The sequence below is a fragment of the Vitis vinifera genome, chromosome 11 (assembly GCF_030704535.1).
Source record: "Vitis vinifera cultivar Pinot Noir 40024 chromosome 11, ASM3070453v1".
NCBI lineage: Eukaryota > Viridiplantae > Streptophyta > Magnoliopsida > Vitales > Vitaceae > Vitis > Vitis vinifera.
In genome coordinates this window covers 8,104,505-8,128,627 of record NC_081815.1, presented here as the reverse complement: position 1 = coordinate 8,128,627, position 24,123 = coordinate 8,104,505, and the positions used below count along the sequence as shown (strand labels likewise).

Here is a 24,123-nt window from a genome sequence, read left to right as displayed (position 1 = left end):
AAAATGAATAACAGAATTTTTTTTTTTTTTTTTTTAATCAAAAGAAAATAAAAAAGACCAGAAGAAACACCCCAAGCTAATACAAAAGGCTAAACTATGAAGCCAAGCTGCTCCAAAAATACCCAAACCCAAGAATCAAGAAGCTGCAGAAAGATTTAACTAAGAAGTTGTCATTATTTGTTGACCTTGATTCCAGCCCTTCACAACCATCCTTGGAATAATTAACTGAAGAAATTCTTGGATTATCCCTATCTCCCAATTCTGGAAGTTTCTGTGAAAGCAACACCCTGGTCACTTTCACCCTCCCAGAGGCCAGCCACCCATGCATTTCTACTAGAACCGATATCAAACGGAGTCAGAAAAGAGATTTTGAGTGGACAATCCCCACACCAAGTATCAAATCAAAACATATATAAGCCGTGAGCCATGCCTAGTCACAATGCTCATGCATGAATGAAAGGTATCCCACCCTTTTCTGGTTGCTTTCCAAGGTCTTGCTCCATATCCCTCTTTTCCTTCTTTCAAGACCCATCCTCCTTCCTCCCCAAATTTTCCATGTGGTTTTTCTTTGGTTCAGTCAGTCAATGAGAATTTCATTGATGATGTCTCTTACTACGATATGGAAGGAAATGTTGTTCACTGCACTCTAGATTTGTTTTTACCAAAAATTCTATGTTCTTTGAAGTTCCATGATCAGTTACTAGTTTCCTCTTAGAACATCAAACTTGACTAATCCTGGTCCAGAATAAAATTTTTCTCCCTCAATCTTTTCCGTAAGAAATATCCTCGTGATAAAAACGTGCACATGGTGATGAAGATGGCTGATTTAATTTAGTTGTACAATCTTGGTGTATGAACTAATTTTTTATTATTCTCAGCCTTATTCCTGACTGGAAAATATGTTTTCTGCTTGTCTTGGAGACTTGGGATACACAAATCCACATCAGTTGATGTTGCTATCCAGTTATTCCTGACATCGATACATCCATTGATAAATTTTCATATCGTATTCACATGCCTTGTTTTATGGGAAGTATGGTGATTCGTATTAAAAGAGATCAATGCATTTATGTCATTGCCATATCCAGGTTGCAAACTTCCACAAAGTCAAGAATGATGTAAAAGTGCATTTTCATCAATTTTTATTTTTATTTTTATTTATTTATTTCTGCAGATTGTGGTCTGGAGATTTCTTCATAGTTCAGATGGTTCAGATGTATTGTCTACAAAACAAGCTCTGTTCTTCATAGTCTTACTTCAATACATCCCTAGGCTGTTTCGAATGCTACCCTTATCTTCAGAACTGAAAAGGACTTCTGGTGTCTTTGCTGAAACTGCTTGGGCTGGTGCTGCATATTATTTGCTTCTGTACATGCTTGCTAGTCATGTAAGTGCCTGATTGATTTAGTAGCTTTGTCTTATTGATGGTTCTCATTTGCACTAATTGTAGGATCACACTGCTTTGGTTCTTTGCCTTGTTTATGTTGTCAATGCAATTTAATCTCACCTTTAGTGCTTAGTATTTTAGGTTGCATGAACTTTGCCTATAGTCATGCTTTAGCTAACTTCTAGCAATGTAATTTTATTTTGGAAGCTTTCACATTTAACATTTTATGAAGTCATCTTCTCTTCTGTTAGAACCATGTGACAGTATGCCAATAACATTATCTATATTACCCCTTTTTGTTAGGCATTGAAATATATCTTGTGTTTGCCTATCAAAAAAAAAAAGGCACACATTTATGTCTGCTGAATGAATCCTTGCAGATAGTTGGGGCTTTCTGGTACTTACTAGCTGTAGAACGTAATGATTCATGCTGGCAGAGGGCTTGTGCTCATAGCGGAAATTGCAAGACAGATTTCTTGTATTGCAGTAACAGGCACACGGAGGGTTATGATGCCTGGCTCATAGACAGTGACAATGTTCTTAATTCAAATTGCTCTGTAGAAGGTGACAATCCACCATTTAATTATGGAATCTATACCAACGCTCTGTCATCTGGCATTGTTTCATCCAAGAAGTTCTTATCTAAATACTGTTACTGTTTGTGGTGGGGTCTACAGAATTTAAGGTAAATAACATAATTTTTTTCTCATTATTACTGCTTGATAGATTCCGTCCATTCCTTACAACAAATGGTTTGTCTCCTGGTTTGATTAGATTGCTATACTTTAGTTAAATATATCATTTCATTCTATTCTGTGCCTACCTGTAATAATGCAAGAAAATTTTTATCTCAAAGTAGACAGTGGAAAAGCTTATCAAATTGGACAAAATGATGACCGTGGGAGAAACAAGCTATATTTTTTCTTTTTGCATTAATTAATGAATTTGGAACTTTAATCACAATGAGCTTGATGAGTTATTACTGCTATGGAGTGTGATTGATTAGTGCAGGCAATGCTTGTCACCTGTGATTTGTATGTGTGAAGTCCGGCATAGTTGTGATAATGTTTTAGTCTCTTGGAATTTCTGCAAGTGTTGATGCCTGACCAGTGTTTCCTCTTGCTGTGTACAGCACACTCGGGCAGGGGCTTCAAACCAGCATCTATCCTGGAGAAGTAATATTCTCTATAGCTCTTGCCATACTTGGTCTCATACTCTTTGCACTTCTGATTGGCAACATGCAGGTAAATGAAGACCTGTTTTGCTTTCATTTTTTATTTTTTTATGCATGGATAATCTATAGAGTTTTTTTATAATCAATATTTATTTCCTTTATTGGGAACTCTCGAAGCTCTTGTTAGCAATAATTCCTTGTAAATATAATCTTTTAGGGGTTTTTGACCCATAAATTTGTTCCACAATGATATTTATGATTGCCTAGTGGGAGGTGAATACGATTTTTTCAAAGCTTCTTTTCAATTATGCCTTTCAACAGGACTCCTCAAGAAACTCAATCAACCAAATACAGGGAGTCATGCCAATCTAAATGGATGTTTAATTTAAAATAGTGGCAATTACTAAGGACTTCATAAGTGCGACATATAAATATGTTAAGAGTTCAATGGTCAAAGAAAATAAAGAAGAGACACCAAATTTATAATGCCTCAGCCTCAAGCCTAAATCCACTCCTGGAAACCTCTTTGGTATCAATCCAATAACTAAACTACATTTTCCTAAGTTTACCTAAAACCATTAGAAGTTAAAAACAAGAGATGCTGTGGCCCAATTTGGGATATCCTTTTTTCTTTTGACTTCAGCTAGAGGGGTAAAATTGGTATTATAGAAGTTTCATTAAACATAATTTTTTTTTTTTCAAAGTGTAAGAATTGTGTTATAGAAAGACGCTAAAATTTTCAGCATAAAATGGCTTTTAGCATAAGCCAAAAGAGAGAGTTTATCTGATAAGAAACATTTTCCTTGCTTCCATATTTAGCTATGTTTTAAGGCTATATATATATTTGATAACCGAGGAACCTTCCATGGCCAAGCCCTTAGGACTCTCCACCAAACTTTGGGGTGTTGACCGTTCTACAACAACTAACATTGGGTAAATTCAGGGTATCAACAGTGACAGGATTTGAACCCAGGACCATGTGCCACTTACTGGGACCACACTTCCCAGTGTTCGCCCTAACCAATTGGGCTACCCTGATGGGTGATATACATACATATATATATATATATATTAAAATTGTTTCACTCATCCTCGCTCAATTTTACTTCATCCACCAATGGGGCAGATTGTTTATTCTCACAGTCCTAGACCTAACGTGCCAAATTCAAGCGTGACACACCAATGAGAACTCTTACCCATGACCTAGAGGTCATTGGAGCGAAGTGGGGCTCTCCGCCTATTGGTGATTGTAATTCCTCTGACAAGGGTTGCCTAGGACTCTGATAGGTACATAGATATGCTCTTGACGCACGTTAGCTCCCCCTCGGTGGTTGTATGGGTAGCTAAGTTCAAAACCCAACTGAGGGATCGTGTGTAATAGTCGTGGGTGTCTATGGTATTAGAGCCACAGGAAGGGAAGTCGGGTGAATGTATTTTCATAAGAAAGAGATGTTGTATTCTCTTAAGCAGGATGTCTGCCTATTGATCCAAGAAAAAGCTAAAGTCATGGCGGAAGATAAACAAGTTTTTATTTCTTTTTATCTTCAAAACCTTCATCTTTATCTCTTAGCCATCCCTGGCCTGCATATCCCAAGTTTAAAATTGGTCAAGGACATTGATTTTGACGATTCTAAGTTTTGTAGAATTGTTGAAGACCCCGTCCTTTACCAACAAGGTATTAAACACCTATTCTGCAAGTGCAACAAAAATTTTATGATTAGTCGTGTCTACCTAGATTTGCATTATTACAAGTCAATTTGTTTTCCATTCAAACATGATGAATTGATCCTAACTCCAAAGTTACTCTTGGATTATGGATTGGTTCATCAAATTGTCTGTTTAGATCCTATTCAGACAACAAATTTTGGAAGAAAGTTGGCTTTAAGTTTGCTATAAGGATTTAAGATGAATAAGAAGTTTGTCAATGCAATCATCATCAGTAAAACTCTAGAATGGATTTTTTATGGAAGCCTGTTACCCGCACAACATAATATCTCTCTCCATTATCAGAACAGAAGGTCAACTCTGTTATCCTACCCTTTTGATCATACTGATCCTTGTCCTGAGCCTATTAAAAATCAGATTAAGTACTGGAGAGCTAGAATTATCAGCAGCGACTTTGAGGCATTTCCTAAAAGTATGGGTTACTTGATCGCTGCAGACTCCTTTCATCAGATCTTCTGCAACAAGAAAATTGATCATCTCCCCATCAAATCCATTACTGAGGATATCAAGTTACTTGATGAACATTGAAGGGATTATCTTCTCCCTTGATTTTCATTAAGACATAGTCGTTTAAGCATGCCATTTTCATTGGGATTCTCCACCAACAACTTTAAGATAGTTTAGCACCGAAAGTAAGTTTGTTCCCTGCATGTGAAACCACAAAGTGGAGTGTTCTCAAAATTGTGAGCGAGTCAAGGAAGCTTGGGTGAGTAGTGGGTTTACCGTTGCACTTTTGGATTCAAGAGGTGTTTAGAAAGATTGCGGAAGGCTATGGGGGGCTTGTTACAGTGGATGAAGACACTGCTCTTTTAAGGAGCTTCAATGGGCTATAGAATATTAGTGAAATCTGAGGGGTTAGAGTGGCCAAGCTCTTTGCAGGTGGTAGTTGGCTCTTCTTGTTTTGTTATTCAATTGTGGTGGGAGGTACAACCAAGGGTGTCGGAAGTTGCTCCGATGTTCAGAAGTGGGATGGGAAAGGAGCAAGAAGTTAGGGATGATGGAGGGGGTGGTTCATGCACTGATTGTAACATGGAGTAGGTACAGACTCATTGGCAATCTGCAAAGGTGGTTATGACATGCAAAGTTGGAGAAGCTTGCTGCAAAAAAGACAGGGAGGTTGCTACTTTTGACTTTGTGTCGGCAAGAGGGGCAGAGGACGAAGAGATCAGAGGAAGGGTGTATTCTGTTTGGGAGGAGGTCTCAGATGAAGGGCATGTAGCCTAAGGTAGTTTTTTGGGCCAAGTAATGGAGTTGGATGTGGAAAGGAGGCCCAACGGGTCTAAGGAAGGCCAAATCAGTGGCGTTTTAAAAGACCCATTGGAAGTGGACCGAACCATGTCTGTTTTAGAAGGTCCAGCGTTGGTGGGCCGATCCTCTGCTAAAGCATTAAATGGGGCTAGGGCTCATAGGGGCCTTCCAGACATTGACTGCGGGAAGCCAGACGGGGATGATTTTGGCTTTCAGATGGGGTCGTCTCCACCGGCACCAAATCATGCAAAGATTATCGACGAAGCTTTGATGGAAGAGGCCTCCAGGTACATAGGTTATAATTTTTGTTCTCTGTTCTCTTTGGGAAAGCAGGATTTCTCCTTCTTCTACTCTTTCAGGGCGGGATGGGGTAATCGTCATCACTGATGGGGGATCCGAATGGGGTTGTGTTTCAGAAGCAGTTGGGGTAGCAGTTTTGGGCCCTTTAAGGGTGATTTTGGCGGATAGGAGGGAGGCGGAGGTTTCTGGTTTATCAGGTAAGGCTAATGGGGCTATCGAGGAAGTGATAAGAGGATATTTCAGAAAGGGCTATACAAGAGGTTGTGGAGGAGAGGGACGGAGCGGGTGATCCGAGCTGGTATTCCAGTTGCTTGGTTAAGTTTATCCGCTGCTTAGGAATGCTGATGGAGGGTTTCGAAGGGGAGATTTTGATTTTGCTGAAAATAATGAGAGAGAGGAAACTTCAAAAGGGGAAATTGGATGGTAGGAAAAGGAAAAAATTGGAGTCGTCAAATTGAAAGGGAGTTGAAAAAGCTGAAATGTACTGTGAATTATTTTCGAGGAGGAGGAGAAGGGGGATGGGGTGTAGTTGTTGCAAGTCTAGATGAAGATTCGTTTGCTTTCATGGAATGTAAGAGGAGCTAATAACTGTGATAAGAGGAAGGTGATCAAAGCCTTGATAAAGAAGAATAAGGTGGATTTGGTTTGTTAACAGGAAACCAAGATCTAGGAAATGTCAAGAAGTCTTGTTCGTAGTTTAGGAGTAGGGAGATTTTTAGAATGGGGAGCTGTGGATTCAAGGGGTGCTGCTGGAGGTATAGTGGTGTTCTGGGATAATAGGGTTTTAGAGTTGGTTGAACTAGAAAAGGGAGTGTTCTCAATCTCTTGCCATTTTAAGAATTGTGAGGATGACTTCATTTGGACTTTTACATGGGTTTATGGCCTGACCCTGAGAAGGGATAGGGAGTGTTTCTAGGGTGAGTTGGGGGCCATAAAGGGTCTTTGGAATGGGCCTTGGTGTGTTGCTGGGGATTTAATTCCATTTTAAGCCCTAAAGAGCGTAGCAGGGGAGGGAGTTTGAATTCAGACATGAGAAGGTTCTCAAAAGTAATAGAAGACCTAGAGTTAAAGGACCTACCGTTGCTTGGGGGTCTTTTTACTTGGAGTGGAGGGGTGAATAATCAGTCATTGTCAAGGCTAGATCGTTTTTTGGTTAATGAGGAATGGGACTGCCGTTTTAGTGGATCGAGGCAGTGTGTCCTCCCGAGACCTGTATCTAACCATTTCCCAATTCTTTTAGATGGAGGGGGTCTAAGAAGAGACCCCTCACCTTTTAGATTTGAGAATATGTGGCTAAAAGTGAAGGGTTTTAAGGATCTTTTGAAGTCTTGGTGGGAGGGGGATAGCTTTAGTGGCTCTTCAAGTTTTATTTTGGCAGAAAAAATAAAGGTCTTGAAGTCTAAATCGAAGGAGTGGAACAAAGATATTTTTGGCAGGGTTGAATACAGGAAGGATCTGGCTTTGGATCAAGTGGAATTTTGGGATGCTAAGGAGAAGACTAGCAGATTGTCTTTGGAAGAGTTGGAAGCTAGAAAAGATACGAGGGAAGAATATAAAAAATGGGTTTTGCTAGAAGAGATTACTTGGAGGCAAAAATCTAGGGAAGTGTGGCTGAAAAAGGGTGACAGAAATACGGGCTTCTTTGACAAGATGGCCAATGCTCACAGAAGAAGGAATAATGTGGACAGAATTAGGATTAATGGTGTTTAGCTTTCGGAGGAGAATGAAATCATGGAAGGGATTGTCAATGCTTTTTGGTCTTTGTTGTCCAACTCGGGGGATTGGAGTCCTCCTTTATCCAGGCTGTAGTGTGAGACTTTAGAGAATCTGGATGCTTGTGCTTTGGAGGTGTCGTTCACGGAAGATGAGGTGTTTGGTGCACTGTTGGGATGTAGTGGGGATAAAGCTCCAAGGCCTGATGGCTTCTCTATGGCATTTTGGCAGTTTGTTTGGGACTTTGTGAAAGATGATGTGATGAGTTTCTTCAAGGAATTCTATGAACACGGTAAATTTGTTAAAAGTCTAAATGCAACTTTTCTAGTTTTAATCCCAAAAAAAGCAGGGGCTGAAGATTTAAGGGATTTTAGGCCTATAAGTTTGTTGGGAAGTCTGTACAAGTGGTTGGCCAAGGTTTTAGCCAATAGGCTAAAAAAGGTGGTTGGAAAGGTGGTCTCTAAGGCACAAGGGGATTTTGTGGAGGGTAGACAAATCCTAGATGCAGTGTTGATAGCTAATGAAGCCATTGATTCGGTCCTAAAGAATAATGAGAATGGTATTTTGTGCAAACTTGACAGAGAGAAGGCATACGGCAATGTGGACTGGTTTTTATTCTCACAGTTATGCAAAAAATGGGTTTTAGGGAGAAATGGATTGGGTGGATCAAGTGGTGCATATCCACTGCAAGCTTCTCTGTGTTGGTTAATGGCACATATACGGGTTTCTTTCATAGCTCAAGGGGATTGAGGCAGGGCGGTCCACTTTCGCCTTATTTACTTGTGATTGCTATGGAGGTTTTTAGCTCTTTTCTTAAAAGGGTTGTGGATGGAGGTTTTCTGTCGGGTTGTAAGGTGAAGGGGAGGAGTGAAGAAGGGGTTCAAATTTCCCACTTGTTGTTTGTTGATGATACTTTGGTGTTCTGCCAAGCTTCTCAAGATCATCTGACCTACCATAATTGGTTACTTATGTGGTTTGAGGCTGTGTTGGGGTTGAGAATAAACTTGGAAAAGAGTGAACTAATTCTAGTAGGGAGGGTAGAGAATATTGATGATCTTGCTTTGGAATTTGTTCATAGAGTGGGTAGTCTCCCGTCCACTTATTTGGGCCTTCCTTTGGGTGCTCCGTTTAAGTCAATGACAGTGTGAGATGAAGTGGAAGAGCAGTTTCGTAGAAGGTTGGCCATGTGGAAGAGACAATACTTGCCTAAGGGAGGGAGGGCGACTCTAATCCGAAGCATTTTGTCGAATTTACCCATTTATTTTGTCCTTGTTGCACTTGCCAAACTCAGTTAGATGGAGACTAGAGCAAATTCAAAGGGATTTCCTTTGAGGAGGTGGTAATTTGGAGCGAAAGCCACATTTAGTAAAATGGGAGTTGGTGTGCTTAAGTAAGGAGAAAGGGGGTTTGGGGTCAAATGTCTATCCAATCTCAATAAGGTTGTTCTTTGTAAATGGAATTGGCGTTAAGCAAATGAGAGAGAGGCCTTGTGGAATCAAGTGATTAGAGGGAAGTAAGATAGATGGGGATGGTGCTCTCGAGAAGTGAGAGAGGCGCATGGTGTGGGGCTTTGGAAAGGAATAAGGATGGACTGGGATTTTATGGGCTCTAGGATTTTATTCCTTGTAGGTAATGGGCGGAGGGTGAGATTTTGGAGGGATAGATGGTACGGGGATTCCCCTTTGTGTGTGTCATTTCCTTCCTTGTTTGCTTTGTTTGTTGATAAGGAAGTGTGGGTGGCGGATATTTGGGACCCCTTGGCTAAGAGGGGTTGGAATCCCTGTTTTTCAAGAGCCTTCAATGATTGGGAGGTGGAGGAAGCGGAAAGATTCTTGAAGCGGCTTCATGGGAAGAGAGTGCATGGAGATGTGGATGATATGGTGTTTTGGACCGAAACAAATAGTGAAAAGTTCTCGGTCAAAGCCCCTCTACCTTGCTCTAGAAACGGGTTGTCCTTCTTTGTTTCCTTCTAGCTGCATTTGGAATGTGTGGGTACAGCCCAAGATTAGCTTTTTTGCTTGGGAGGCTACGTGGGGTAAAGCCTTAACCCTGGATCTTGTTCAAAAAAGAGGATGGGCCTTGGCAAATAGATGTTTTATGTGTCTTAAGAAAGAGGAAACCATAGACCATCGTCTTCTACATTGTTCAAAAACAAGGGTCTTATGGGATTTACTCTTTAATTTGTTTGGGGTGTCATGGGTGTTGCCTTCATCAGTTAAGAGAGACTCCTTAGTTGGCATGGTTCTTTTGTGGGCAAAAAGCGCAAGAAGGTGTGGCGAGCAGCTCCTTTCTACATTTTTTGGACGGTTTGGAAGGCGAGAAATAGATTGGCCTTCAAGGATGATGTGTTGTCAATCCAAAGACTTAAATACTCTTTTGTTCTTCCCCTTTGGTCAGAGGCCAAGTTGTTTATAGTTGATTGCCCTCTAACTATTGTTAGTTTTATTGATTGGTTGGGTTCTAACTAAGGTTGTTTGTTGGGCCAGCTGGGTGTTTTTCTTCTTTTTTGGTTGTTTTGGCGGTGGGTGTATAGGTATTGTATACCTTGAGTCGCTTTTTTGGCGCCTCTATTTATATGAGATTTTTCCTTACCTATCAAAAAAAAATTATGAGGCCTCTAGTTGATTACTAGCTTAGGTGTTTCTCTTTCTAATTCAGCTTGTTTCTGGGCATAGAAGGTTGAACAACTCCAAGGGGACTTAGACTTTCTTATCAACTACTTATCAAGAAGATTTTGGATCTCCTTTTCACAATAGCTTAATAATTCTTTATTCATCTGGATAGGTCTGGCTTTAGTGGGAATATTTTTCTCACTAAAATCTGGTTCATAAGGTAACTCTACCTCATGCTGCTTCCTGTGCCAAAACGCATTAAGAATGTTAGAGTAAACTTCTCCAACAATCTTATTCTTAAATCTTTCTACTACATCTTGAGTTTTCTTACCTTTTAATTGTTCTTCAATTCTTACAAGATTAATTTCTTGATCACCTGATCCCTTAAAGTATTTATACTCTTTTCATCAAGGAGATCAGTGAATTCAAAGAGAATTTCCTTATCTAAGAGTGTTGTTCTTAAACCTTGGTTATCTACTCTAATAGGGTAGATAGGGTTTAAAAAGGGTACTCCTAGAAGAACCTTTCTCTTCAAGTCTCTAACTAGAATAAAGGTTTGCTTACTATAAATGTCTTGGTTACAAATGTGCGCATTTGACAACTTGTAATCAATGGTAAGTCTTTTACCATTGGCTCTTGAAAGTGTTTGCTTAGTTTTCTCATAAAATTGGGTTGGTACTAAACCTTCTTGTAGGCAATTCAAAGCTGCTCCTGAATCAATCAAAGCAACTGTATTAAGGACATACTTATCCTTGATTACTCCAGAGCCACGGCTCAAATTAAAGCCATGAAACAGGTAGCTGGCAAATCAAAATTGGAACTGGCGCAATTCGCAAAATTAGAAGCCTTTGCGCAATTCTCTTCTGATCTTGATAAAGCTACTCAGAATCAATTAGCAAGAGGTCAACGATTACGTGAATTGCTCAAACAATCCCAAGCAGCCCCTCTTACGGTGGAAGAACAGATAATGACTATAGTTAAGGAGACTTCCCACTTTTGGAAAACAACCCTACTAACCGTATTCAAGTATGAATCTGTCTCTTCTTCATTGACTTGGGAAGATTTTAGAACCTCTTCAAGGTTTCCTTGGTTAACAACAATCTTGTTGATCTGGTCTTGGAGGTCTATAAAACCTAAGCTTGTGAATTGTCTTAAATCCTAAATTTCTTTCTTATACTGTCTTATTTCTTCTTAAAGATCCTTAATGGTTGTCTTTGGGGGAATTCTGATTAATTCTTGTTAAAATTTCATTTAGGTTGTAAGGACTTACTGTCTTCTTAATTTATGGCTTATGGACGAATTTCTTAAAGACTTCAAAAAGTTCTTGCTTAACAGTTTCATCTTCTATTTTTCTTAAAACATCTAAAACTAACTCTTGTTTTTGGCTTATGACATTTATAGTCTTAGGATGGCAATCACAATTGCCCTTAATGTAATCTTCTTGATCACTAGATGTTTGGCTCAAAATCTCTTCATCAGTATCTAGTTGATTAATACCATCTTCATTATCTGAATCAGTTCTTGATCCAAATTCTGAGGAGTTTAACATTACTTTGCAAAGCATATCTTTTAAATCTTCTAAAATGTTTTAAGTTATTAATTTTCTTCTTAACCTTACAATCTTTCGTATAGTGGCCTACCTTACCACACTTAAAACAAAATGGGTTAGATTGTAAAGGGGTTTCTAACTTTTTTTGTGCTTCCTTGTTTATCCTCCTTTGGATGTGTCTTGATCTCTTGGTTTCATTCATTCTGTACTTCCCATGAGTACCTCTCTTGTTATGATAAAAGTTTTCCTTACTGGGCTTTCTTGCTACTTGTCTTTTCTTACGTTGCTTAGAAGGGGGCTTGGTTTCCTTTTGATTAAACCCAAATTAGCTACAAAATGTGCCAAACTCATTCTTGTAGATCTTTTGTTCATATTTCATTTGTTGCTTAAGCTTAAAGTCATTGCATAGGCTTATTCCTTCTATTGTAACAATGCTTATAATTTCTCCATATGTTAGCTTATCATAAGGGATTTGACCATTAAATTGTTCTTTTATCTTAATCCTAATCTTTTTAAAGAAAAGTCTAGGTAATCCTAAGATGAATTTTTCTTTTTAAAAAGATTGATTACAGTCTAATCTTAGCATGACTTTGGTTAGGAATATGTCTCTATACCACCTGAAGTCATGAAGCTTGGGACACTTAAGGTTGGTTAAGAGATTTGCAGTCTTGTCCTTAATTTTTGCAAGATCTCCAATGAAGTGTTTTGATATGGAAAAGATTAGAGTAGCTACTACATCCTCTATATCTTATCCTTTCGTCCTTAACAACTTCATTGCCCTCATTTATCCTATAGGCTTTTAGGATACCATTCCTATCATCAAGTGTGAGATAGTTATCCTACCATCCTTTTAGTTGACCTGTAAACCTAACAAGTGTCTGAGCTACAACATGATCTGACAGGCTATTGTTTAACTTATAGGTTTTGCTAACCATAGTCATCTCTTGAAGCTTAGTATGTTATACTCAATTATACCATCTATATTCCATTCATAAATGGTTCCACTAGTGTAAGAAGCTTGCGTGTATTGGTTTCTTTCCTTATACTGCATATCAGGAAAGGTTGGCCTAAGGTAGAAATTCCTAGTCTTAGGGGTTTCTTGGTTATGGATAATTCTTAAAACTCCTTGGTCTTGTGATTCCTTAAAAATCTTGATTAGTTCATCAGCCTCTACTACGGAACTAATTTCTTCATCAATAACAATAATTCTCCTATGAGACGGCTGAGGTGTCTCTGGGACAATTGAGCTATCTTTTACTTTTTTACTAATCCTTTCTATTAATTCTTGATTAACATAAGGATTTTCGTGGAATTGTTTAGAGAACTCGAATGGCTTAAATAAATGCTTAGTATCTTTCTTAACAAAAGATGTCTTAATATGATCTTGGGTTTCAATGATCTTTTCAACCCTATTGAGTTGATCACCTAACGTCTTAAGAAACATGTTAGTGTAGTTGTTTTGTTCCATTATTTTCTTAACATCTATTGCACTAGCAATTCCTTTATCCTCTGTTTTAGTCTTAAAAGGTGAAGCTCTTATTATTGTACCATAAATATTCTTATCTATCTTAGCTTTTGGAGAGTGAATGGATTATATGACAGTTTCGTCACTAGTTTTCCATATCTTAGTTTTTGTGGATGTGTTGTTAATACGCTTACCTGGGTACTCTGGATATTCTTCTTGTTTAAAGAGTGCAAACCAAATCCAATACTTAACATTTTTCTGTTTTTTTCTTAAGTATGTGTAAAATTCTTCTTGATAGAGGGTTTTAAGGTCTTTTGGGACTTTTCTAAAGAACTAATCTCCTTTTTCCTTGTTGGCTTCTAAATAGAGTCTTGTCTTATGAGATCCTTATTAATCTTAAACTCTTGACTTACGGTGTTAATCATTTGCGAATATGTGGGAGACATATCCGATGATTCATCTTCTTGGGTAGACTCCTTTTCCTCCGTGTAAAAGGTTCTGGCAAGGTTGGTGTGACTCCTAACACTTGTTAGCTTATTCTTAGGATTCGTAGAAGTGGATCCTTCTTCTATCCTAGTGGTTCTTACTGGGATAGATGAACTAGATGCTCTAGAAGGCTCATAATCTCAAATTCTAGGGTTATTAGAATGTCTGAATGAGTTGGAGAAGATCAAATCTCCACCTCCATCTGGGTATTGAACAATCTATTCAATCCTCTCAGATCTTTGTTCTAAGGCTGGAACGACATTGGCGAAATACCATGAATCTGGAAACTCAACCTCATTCCACATGATCCTTTTTGGAATTATGAAGTTTGACTTGTTTAGGACATCTGAGTGGAAGAGTATAGTTTCACCCTTAAGACTGGTGCACAATGCTCTAGATCCAACACTTGTGGTCATACTCTTATAGACAAATCTTGTGATGATGGAAATAGGACTGCTTCCTTTCTTAAACTTAAATCCATGGGTCTTAACATGGAGGATAATCGAATCTAATATGTCTACATCTCTTAATCTAACTGTGAAGTTAGGGTAACACTGGAAGTAAACAGGACCACCATTCAATCCTGCTTGGACCACTCCAATAATAGAATCTCGGTAATCAAGATGTCCATTATCCCTAACACATGACAATTGAGATTTTTAAACCTATTCTTGTCAAAGGCTTAGCTGCAACTTGAATCATACCAAAGTGTATGAAGTTGAAGTCTTTCTTATGTCTCTCTATGGATCTACTATCCAAGAGTCTTATCACTTGATCTTCCTGCTCCAAGCTTATGGTCTGTTCAAGTGTCTTAATGGTGTAGTATGTAAAGAACTTAAAGGTTCCTTTCTTATAAATTTCTTGATTAGATACCTTGGATAACTTCCAATCATCTAAATCATTTTAGGTCTTAGGATAATTGATCTCTTCACTGTTTACTACAACTTGAAAATTTGTGGGTTTCCTAGACATGGTTCTAAAAATTGAACTCATTTTAAGGTCTTAATCTAGAGCCTAATAGCAGATTGACAAACCTAAAGGAGTAATCACCTAATACCCTTTTCCTACCCTAACAACGCCTGACACTGGCTGACAACGGGCACAACTTGGTAAGGGATCGCCTCAGGCAGACTGCTACCTTCCTAGGATAGATTAAAAACTCAAAACAAACCCGAATTCCTTTCCTGTGGCTCTGATACCATAGACACCCACGACTATCACATACACATCCTCAGTTGGGCTCTAAACCCGACTGCCCATACAACCACCGAGGGGGAGCTAACGTGCGTCAAGAGCATATCTAGGTACCTATTAGAGCCCTAGGCAACCCTCGTTAGAGGAATTACCGTCACTAGTAGGCGAAGAGGCCCACTTTGCTCCAATGACCTCTAAGTCATGGGTGAGAGTTTCCACTAGTGTCACTCCTAAATTTGGCATGTCAGGTCGAGGGCTCTATTAAGAAAACGCCTGCCCTAACCCTGGCGGGTTATATATATATATATGTATATCACCCAAACAGGTACAAAACCTCTTATTGAACTTAAGAGGGAAAAAATTGACTTTATGAAGTCAATCTACAAGGGGCCTACAATTACAACTCTAGAGCTTATAGCTTAATCTTCACCAAGAAAAAAAAGGAACAGCATGCAAGAGTTCTAGGATAACTCCTTTTACAAGCTTAAGTAAATCAAACTTACAAAGTGATGCAGGATCTTTAGATTTCCAGCTCCTAAGAAATTCCTTGAGTTATAGGACAAAATGAAAATTAAAAAGATAAAAACGAAACAAAAGAAAAGAAATGATAGATATTTTGAAATTACACCGAGCTCCTAGGCAATCACACCCTCAAAGGAAGCATAATAGGTTTTAAAAACTTCTATTAAGAATTCTTCAGGGACTACAAAGGTATATGTAGACTCTTATGATTCTCTTGATACAATAACTTTCCTACTACAAAGGTATGTATAGACTCTTATGATTCTCTTCCTCACTCACTATCTTTCCTTATAAGGACAGGTAAAGATAGAAAAGGAATATTATTTAGAAATTAAAAGAAATAGAAACCTTCCTAATATAATGAGAAGTCTAAAAGAAATGAAACTCAGAAAAAAATAAACCACATTCTAAAATAGAAACTTAATGAAGGATCCAACTAAACTTATAAAATGCTTAATTACTAAACTATTCTTTTTAAATATTTTTCCCTTATTTTATTAGTTTTCAAAAGGTGCTCTCCATGCCCTAATCTTTTTGTTGTTGGAGATATCCTCAACCAACTTGAGCTCCACAACTTCCTTTTTTATGTTTAGTGAATGCTTGAAGGTTCTGTCACGAAATGCAACTCAAATCAAAGCTTAAGGAGTTAGCTATGGGTTTAGAGCTGTTAAAGATAATGAAAGTACGGCCCAATTTTTTTCTTACAGTTTCTTAGTGTTGTAAAGCTCCAATAAAGTGATTTAAATAAGGAAAAAACAATCTAATGGCTATATTTGAGTGTACTAAAAGCACTATCAGACAGGCATTTGGTCAACTTAAAAAATTGATGGTTGAGTGGAATCCCAATGGTAAAAGACCTTGCTAGCACCAGAGTTAAAAGGGAACGGATGTTGGGGCTATTGGCCCCAGCTTGATGCCTGTCAACTGGACTGAGGTACTGGCCTCCATCAAGCAACCAGTTCAAAGAAAAACAAGGCCAGGGGCTTCTGGCCCTACAGGTCAACTGGATAGAGACAGAAGCTTCAATCCAAGCAACCAGATGGATGCAGAATCCTACATCCAGCCAACTTGGATGCAAGACACAAAAAATAAGCATTAAATAAGAGGGGGGAACTCTGTGTGGAAAATCTTCCCAATCATCATAATGTAATCAATTTGGGAGAGGAATAGGTGCATTTTTGATGAATTATAGTTAAAAACAGATGAATAAAAGGTTTTTGCTCCTTCATTGTTTGATGATCTCTTACAGTTTTTTCAGCTAACGTAGTCCTGCTGCCTGCCATTCTAGTTTTAGTAACAAACTTACTTGAAAAGAGAAAGGGGAAAAAATTGTAAAATAAACTATTCAAGTCTTTTTATTATGGCCATAAATGTCTTTGGTGGTAATTGTTGATCTCTTGCTTTGAAAAAGGAAGAAATTGTAGTTTGTAAAGCAGAATGTGCTGAGATATTGGGTTTTGTGCTCTTTGACAGACCTATCTTCAGTCTCTTACCATACGGCTTGAAGAGATGAGGGTCAAAAGGCGCGACTCAGAGCAGTGGATGCATCATCGCTTACTCCCACAAGAACTCAGGGAACGGGTTAGACGATATGATCAATACAAATGGTTGGAAACACGTGGAGTAGATGAAGAAAACTTGGTTCAAAGTCTACCAAAGGATCTCAGAAGGGATATCAAACGCCACCTCTGTCTGGCTTTGGTGAGGAGGGTAAGTTCTTTCAACTCTTTGCTCCCTTGTTTGCTTCAGATCCATGCAAATCATATTTGGGTGAACTGCTATCATGTGTATGTCTACTTTTGAGTGTAATGATCTAGAATTTGTTGGTAGATCCTACTTTGGATTGACCAAATAAATAAATAAAAAGGGAAAAGAAAAAATGAACCCTGTGGTATAATTATTTGTAGCCCAAAGCTTTTAATCAATTAAAATTATGTAGATTATTCATCAATATCTCAATTATTAACAAATATTCCTTTTCCTACCACTTGGTGGTTTTCCCAGCCCTTCATTCTTAATTTTTCATGCATGAACCAGGTAGTTGGACCTTGGAAGAAGGCTTTACTCAGTTGAGTTATTCAGTAGTGTTCTGGATTAATTTCTAAAAAACACACATTATTCTCAAACTTGCCACTCGAAGGTGATGCACCTGACCAAAAATTAATCATATGGTGGAGCAGGACCATGTGTTATTTAAAAGTTTTATACTCTTTCTGGTATCCGTATGGTGATATTTGAAGAATAACCGGGTTAAATGATCAATATGATTTATGTTCTCCCTCCTTTTTCCATTTTTCCCTTTTTTGTTAGCAGCTAATCCTCTTGCTGTAAAATAATATCTTGATATCACAACTTATTTGCCTTCCACTGCTGGGGCTATTTTTAATTGCTGTGACACTTGTTGTTCATCAAATTACCTTTTGCAATTACAGGTTCCTCTATTTGAGAATATGGATGAGAGGTTGCTGGATGCTATTTGTGAGCGACTGAAACCAAGTTTATTCACAGAAAATACCTTCATTGTGCGAGAAGGAGATCCAGTTGATGAGATGCTGTTTATTATACGGGGTCGCCTTGAGAGCGTAACCACTGGTGGTGGGAGGAGTGGATTTTTCAACCGCAGTTTGCTGAAAGAAGGGGATTTCTGTGGGGAGGAACTTCTAACTTGGGCGCTGGATCCAAAATCGGGTTCTAACCTTCCATCTTCTACACGGACAGTGAAGGCCCTTACAGAGGTGGAGGCTTTTGCTCTAATAGCTGAGGAATTGAAATTTGTGGCCAGCCAGTTCAGGCGCCTGCACAGTAGACAGGTTCAACACACCTTCCGTTTTTACTCACAGCAATGGAGAACTTGGGCTGCGTGCTTTATCCAAGCAGCATGGCGCCGGTACTCCAAGAGGAAGATTCTGGAGCTTCGGCGGAAGGAAGAAGAAGAGGAAGAAGCAGCAGCAGCTGCGGCAGCAGAAGGGCTGAGCGGGACCAACAATAATGTTCGAGGAGGCTCATATAGTCTGGGAGCCACTATCTTAGCTTCCAGGTTTGCAGCAAATGCTCTAAGGGGGGTTCATAGGAACCGTATCACTAAGAGTGCTAGGGAACTGGTGAAGCTACAGAAGCCTCCAGAGCCAGATTTCTCTGCTGATGATGCAGATTAATAATATGATAAATATGCTCATCTGAAATAGCTGGTTGTTTATTGAGACTGTTTCTAGATTTCATTTTGCTTTCAGAAGGGCTAAGAACAAATGTATTATAAATACACACCCCAGTACAGCCTTTTTTTTTTTTAATTGCGTCACTGTAAGGCTTTGCACTAGCAAAATTATATGGTTGAATCTTATGTATTGTCTCTTACTTCAGTCGTATCTCGTAACCTCTTCGTTATACTTTTACCACTTTTGTCATGTCAAAATTGGGGTTATTATTTGATTGTACGGAATTCCCAGAAAAAGTACCATTTCCTTGTGGCACCGACCCATCAAACAAAAACCAGAAGGTCCCACAAAGTTCAATGATTAGCCTCCACTCATCCTTTTTATCTCCAATTTCTCTCAATCTCCCAGGCATTATCATACTGTACGGAAGTTCCCTGGGGAAACCACATGGAGAAATTTGGATATCTTGCATACAAACTGCCAAGCTTTTTTATTAGCTCCCTGGAACTACTTTCACTTTCCTGGGTTCAAATGAAGATCCATGAGCGCTCCTCCCACTTCATTTAAAACAAGAGACACATTATGGTGATAGCAGCCAAGCCTCCTAAAACCTAATCAAAGCAATTCATGAGGAAAGAGTTTAGCATATAACAAAATGAATTGTTCGTCCTTCAGAAGTCATACAAGCAGTAGCATTGATACAAGAATTTCTTTTATCGTTTCTAAAAGAGGCAAATCCCCATGAAGTGTGGGTAAATATAAAAAGACAAAACACAAGGATAAAAACTCCCAAAACTAAATTGGGAGGGTTAAAATAACAATTTCTGTGATTTAAGACTCAAAACTGAACCCAAATGGCAACCCTGGAAGTAGCAAGGACGGACCCCACATGAGATGATGTTTACTTCCTTGAGTAGAAATATAGCAGCCATTTCTTTCCTGTTCATCAATTAATCGATCTTCACTGATGAGTAGATGAGCCTTGTGAACAAGAGGCAAGCATAGAAACCAACTGCACCAGTTAGCACAAAGAATGCATAGGAGCCAATGAGCATGTATCCGAAGTATAATACCCCTGACACTGGCTTTGTGATCTCAAGCTTTGTAAAGAAGTAGAAAGCAGCATAGAGAAAGAGGTAAAATGCTGAAGAACCCGAAGTCAGATATGACCTCCACCACCAAAGGTAGTCCTCACTGCACAGTTGGAAGTAGCACAGCACGATTGTAATCTCCGCACAAGTTACAAGTAGGATAAGGAAGACAATGAAGAGGAAGCCAAATATGTAATAGAATTGATGCAACCAGATTGATGTGAGGATGAAAAAGAGCTCGATAAAGACAGCTCCAAAGGGTAATATGCCTCCAATTAGGATGGAGAAGACAGGATTCATATACCAGGCCTGCTCTGGGATCTGCCTTGGAATCTTATTAGTTTTTACGGGATCCTCAATTGCTGGCTTCTTAAACCCAACATAACCACCCACAAAAACAAGTGGGACCGAGATGCCAAACCATAACAACACCAGCGCAAACATGGTTCCAAATGGCACTGCCCCTGAGGATTTTTCACCCCAAATTAGAGCATTCAAGACAAAGAAAATGGCAAAAACAGTGCCAGGGAACATGAAAGCTGTCTTGAGAGCAATTTTCTTCCAGTCTGTTCCTTTGAACATCTTGTACAGACGGGTTGCAGAGTATCCAGCAAACAGGCCCATGACAACCCAGAGCAGAAGCATGGCTGTCATCAACCCACCTCGGTTCGAGGGTGAAAGGAATCCAAGGGCAGCAAAGATCATGGTGACAAGAATCATCCCAAAAAATTGAACACCCGTTCCAGCATAAACACACAGAAGATCTGAATTTGTAGGAGGTCTAAAAACATCCCCATGAACCAGTTTCCACCCTGTCTCTTCTTGGGCTTCCTCTTGGGTCTCTAACTGGTTATATTTAGAGATATCCCGGTACAGTGTCCGCAACATGATCATGGCCACCATGCCAGAGAGGAAAAGAACAATCATCAAAGAATTGACAATTGAAAACCAGTGAATTTGATCATCGGCCATCAGAAGGTAGGTATCCCATCGAGAGGCCCATTTCACATCACTCTCCTGCATACCAAGCACATGACAGCAATACAGGAATATCATTGCCTGTAGTACACACAGGTTAATGGCAAAATCATTATTTATTATAAAGTATGTGGTCTTACTTGGAACTCAACATCGTATGTGAATATAATTTCCTTCTTATCTTCAACCTCTTGAGGAGAATCAGAGTTGGTAACGGCACGTTTTGCATGGGGATCACATGTTAATAAACGGTTGTTCTCCTTCCATTTTCCTTCGTACTCATGTTTAACACTGAATTCATGTGTAATTTAAGGGGGGAAAAAATCAAACGCTATTACAAGGGCATAAAGCACTAAAAATTAGCACCAATAAGTGTGTAAATCAAATGACGAGGGAATCATAAATATGACCTGAATGGTTTAACCTCAAATCCAACTATCCTCGATGAGTCAGTTTCTGGATCTTTGTGAAACTTGACTGTGAATGTTAAGTGATTGTTGATGAAATGTTTTTCATCCTTGCTCTGCAAATGATTAGATAAGAAGAAATGATCACTACACTTTTCATAAAACAAACCTAAAGTTGTGCATATGGTAATAGCTCTGCTACTTACTCCAGCATACTGTCCCCTGAGACCAACATAGAAACCATGTTGATACACTGTGGAAAGTTCCTGATCTGGCCTTCGTACAGGAACAATAAGTGGAAGATTATCCAAAATCCTGCCAAATGCAGCAAAAAGATGCTTAATAAATTCCACTACTTTGGAGTTAAATTGTATTTGCAATTGTGAGGGAATAGAAATTCATATTCAGAATTCTCCAAGTGATTCCTCACATGTTAACCCGATACTCATCATCTATCTTTTCCTTGAACTCCTTTGCAGTTTTGGCATTCAGCTCCATACGACATACAACATTGCACATCTGTGGTTCTCGCATTTTAAACTGCAACAAACAGCTTCTGTTAGAAACTAATAAACTGCATACAGGAAAAGGATATAAAGGAGGATCACTAAAGTATTAAGAACTCTAACAGACCACATAAGGAGAGTTTTCAATACGATCACCCCGAAGAACTTCACCAAGATTCTCTGCACTGTCAACTATGGTTTCTGGACGGCAATAAGGAAGAGAATAGTAGGAGTAAGGAAGTTGTGTCTTTGTAGAGGTTAGTTTGTTCACCTTCACCTTCAATGGATCCCCCTGCAAAAATGAGATGTGAAATTTAGCAATCAAATACCGTGATCCATCACAAACATAAGAATAAGGTTTTAGTATCTCAAGTAATATCATAACATATATATATATATATGAATCATGAAATCAATATTTAAAGATTTCATTCATGCATCCTCGGCATGCACCACTGAAGTGAGTAAACTAAACTGTATCAGCAAGGGTGCAGAAACAACAAAAAGTGCAATTTACTCTAAAATAGTATAACTCCCAAATATACCTCCAAGAAAAACAATGGTGTTACATATCTCCTGACCTTAACAATTGAGATCAATCCCAAACAACGGTATTCAAAGTTGATTTATTAGATTTAATAAACATTTGTGATTCAATTAATTGCATGTTCTTCAAGTTTTTAGCCATCAAAATCATGAGAAGTTTCTTTTTTTGTTTTTTCAAATCTGAAGTGTATTAAACAAACAACAGATTAAATACTTTAAATCAATAGCATAATTCAAAATGGCTGGAACCTGGATATAATCGAATGAAGCTCAAGAAAAAGAAGAAATTGCGAGAGAGAGGAGATATTGACCCACACAAGGAGAATAAGCAAAAAGGGCAAACATTTTTTTTTTATCTATGTTTATTTGTTCATTTATTATTCATTGTTTTTGCTCAATATTAACTTTTAGCACCCACTCAATGCCATCCTTCCTACAATTTTGAATTTGCGCAGATGTGCTAAAACAAATTATGCAATTATTATCTTCAATGCAACAAAGATAAATCAAACCTGGATGATGAAGAGGATGACAAGTCACCGACCAACTAACAACCACTGACATTCTTCCTCTTAACTATTTTTCAAAATTACAATATTATTTCCAGTTTGAATGAAACTCAACTGTATCTCACTTACCAGGCCCCAACCTGAGAGAGAACCACAAAACAATACAAAAGTAACTAAAGTTCAAAAGATCATCTGGAAAACAATCTTAGGATCTGGGCCCCCGCTAAGTTGAATCCCCTCTCCAAAAATTCAAATAGCCTAGTTAGCTCAGAAAATGTTTTGGATCCAACAAATACCCCTTAATACAAGAGTTCTCAGCCAGAGCAGCTATGCAGGGCATACATCAACAAAATTAGCTTCCACCTTGTAACAAATTCAAAATGAACTGACTCATTTTGAAACAGAATTATTCTCACTGGGAAATATAAACTTGCAGCCTTACCTAGAAAAATATGAAATAAAATCCCGCTACATAACATCTATCTCATAACTCTCCAAAAAATCAAGCTTTGGGAAATTAGAACCACAAAAGAAAGAAACCGTGCAACGATGAAATCGAACATTCAGAAATCACCCAAAAATAGAAAAAGAAAACTATTCAATCCCAGCAATAGTACGCAGCCAGATTAGCTTATGGGAACAGAAGCAGTAAACAAAGAAAATCAATCCCTTGTGTTTGCCCAAAACTACATGTCCTGCGACCGAGTCTGCTCGGAGAAGAAATCATTTCCCAAGCCAATTCCAATATCCAAAAGCCACACGCTAGATCTCAATGAAGTGAATAACAAGATGAGGCTCAAAGAACAAAACAAACACAGATCGGATAGAAACAAACGCTAAAGCAGCAAAAACCAGAAAGAAACACGACCCAGCAGTGGAAAAACGAGCCAAAAATACCGAGATCTATGTAACCCTAATTTGATCTAAAAAGAAAGAGACATACCTTATTGAAATCTTGAGGAGCGACACCAGGGAGATAGAAGGAACGAACGTGGGGGAAGAGGAGGAGAGAGAGAAAGATCCATAGATGAAGGGCGAACGGCCCTAACCTTCTCCCACCACCACCTTGAACCGCCATGGAATTGACCCCTCTCTCTCTCTCTCAAATTCTGGATTCCTCAAAACCCTTCCGATTTTTCTCTCAATTTTTTCAATTCCCCTCTCTTTTAATGGGACGAGGAGACCGAGATAGTCAAAAACGCTGATTGGAGATTACTGTTAATTGCAATTACCCACTTTCGTCTCATCTACGGCGGACATTCCACCACGCCAATTAAATCAACGGTCATCCCTCCTCCGTCTTGATGATTTCTCATTGGCTCTTGGCAGTCAAGACTCCAGGGGAAGTAGGACTCTTGTTTTTAAAATAAAGAAAACATGTGCCATGCTATGATTTTAAAAATTATTTCTTCATAAATTATTTCTCTAAATAAATAAATTCATCCAAAATGATAAAATCTATTTCATAATCATTGTTTAAGAGAAAAACAAAATAAGTTTTTGAAAAATATGTCATTTTAAAAACGTTAAAATTATTTTTTAATAATTGAAAATGT

At 38.6% G+C, this 24,123-nt stretch overlaps 2 protein-coding genes across 5 annotated transcripts in view; one reads left to right on the top strand and one right to left on the bottom strand.

The window, feature by feature from the left end:
* Window positions 1-18,734, top strand: part of LOC100246671 (cyclic nucleotide gated channel-like) — a 44,764-nt gene extending 26,030 nt beyond the window's left edge. For all 4 annotated transcript variants that reach the window (XM_010658310.3, XM_002278428.5, XM_010658309.3 and 1 more), the window contains 5 exons: window positions 1,175-1,387; window positions 1,768-2,072; window positions 2,520-2,631; window positions 16,849-17,085; window positions 17,808-18,734. In XM_010658310.3, coding sequence (XP_010656612.1) covers window positions 1,175-1,387; window positions 1,768-2,072; window positions 2,520-2,631; window positions 16,849-17,085; window positions 17,808-18,530 — 1,590 coding nt within the window. In that variant the 3' untranslated portion in view covers window positions 18,531-18,734. The remainder of the gene's footprint in view (window positions 1-1,174; window positions 1,388-1,767; window positions 2,073-2,519; window positions 2,632-16,848; window positions 17,086-17,807) is intronic.
* Window positions 18,735-19,158: 424 nt separating this feature from the next.
* On the bottom strand, window positions 19,159-23,893 carry LOC100241540 (transmembrane 9 superfamily member 10). The gene is made up of 7 exons (XM_002278664.4): window positions 23,511-23,893; window positions 21,640-21,804; window positions 21,437-21,546; window positions 21,213-21,321; window positions 21,010-21,122; window positions 20,740-20,890; window positions 19,159-20,638 (listed from the first exon to the last, which is right to left on the bottom strand). Exons 1-7 carry the CDS (start codon window positions 23,643-23,645, stop codon window positions 19,481-19,483), a joined length of 1,941 nt encoding a protein of 646 aa, XP_002278700.1. The 5' UTR covers window positions 23,646-23,893; the 3' UTR covers window positions 19,159-19,480.
* Window positions 23,894-24,123: the final 230 nt, after the last annotated feature.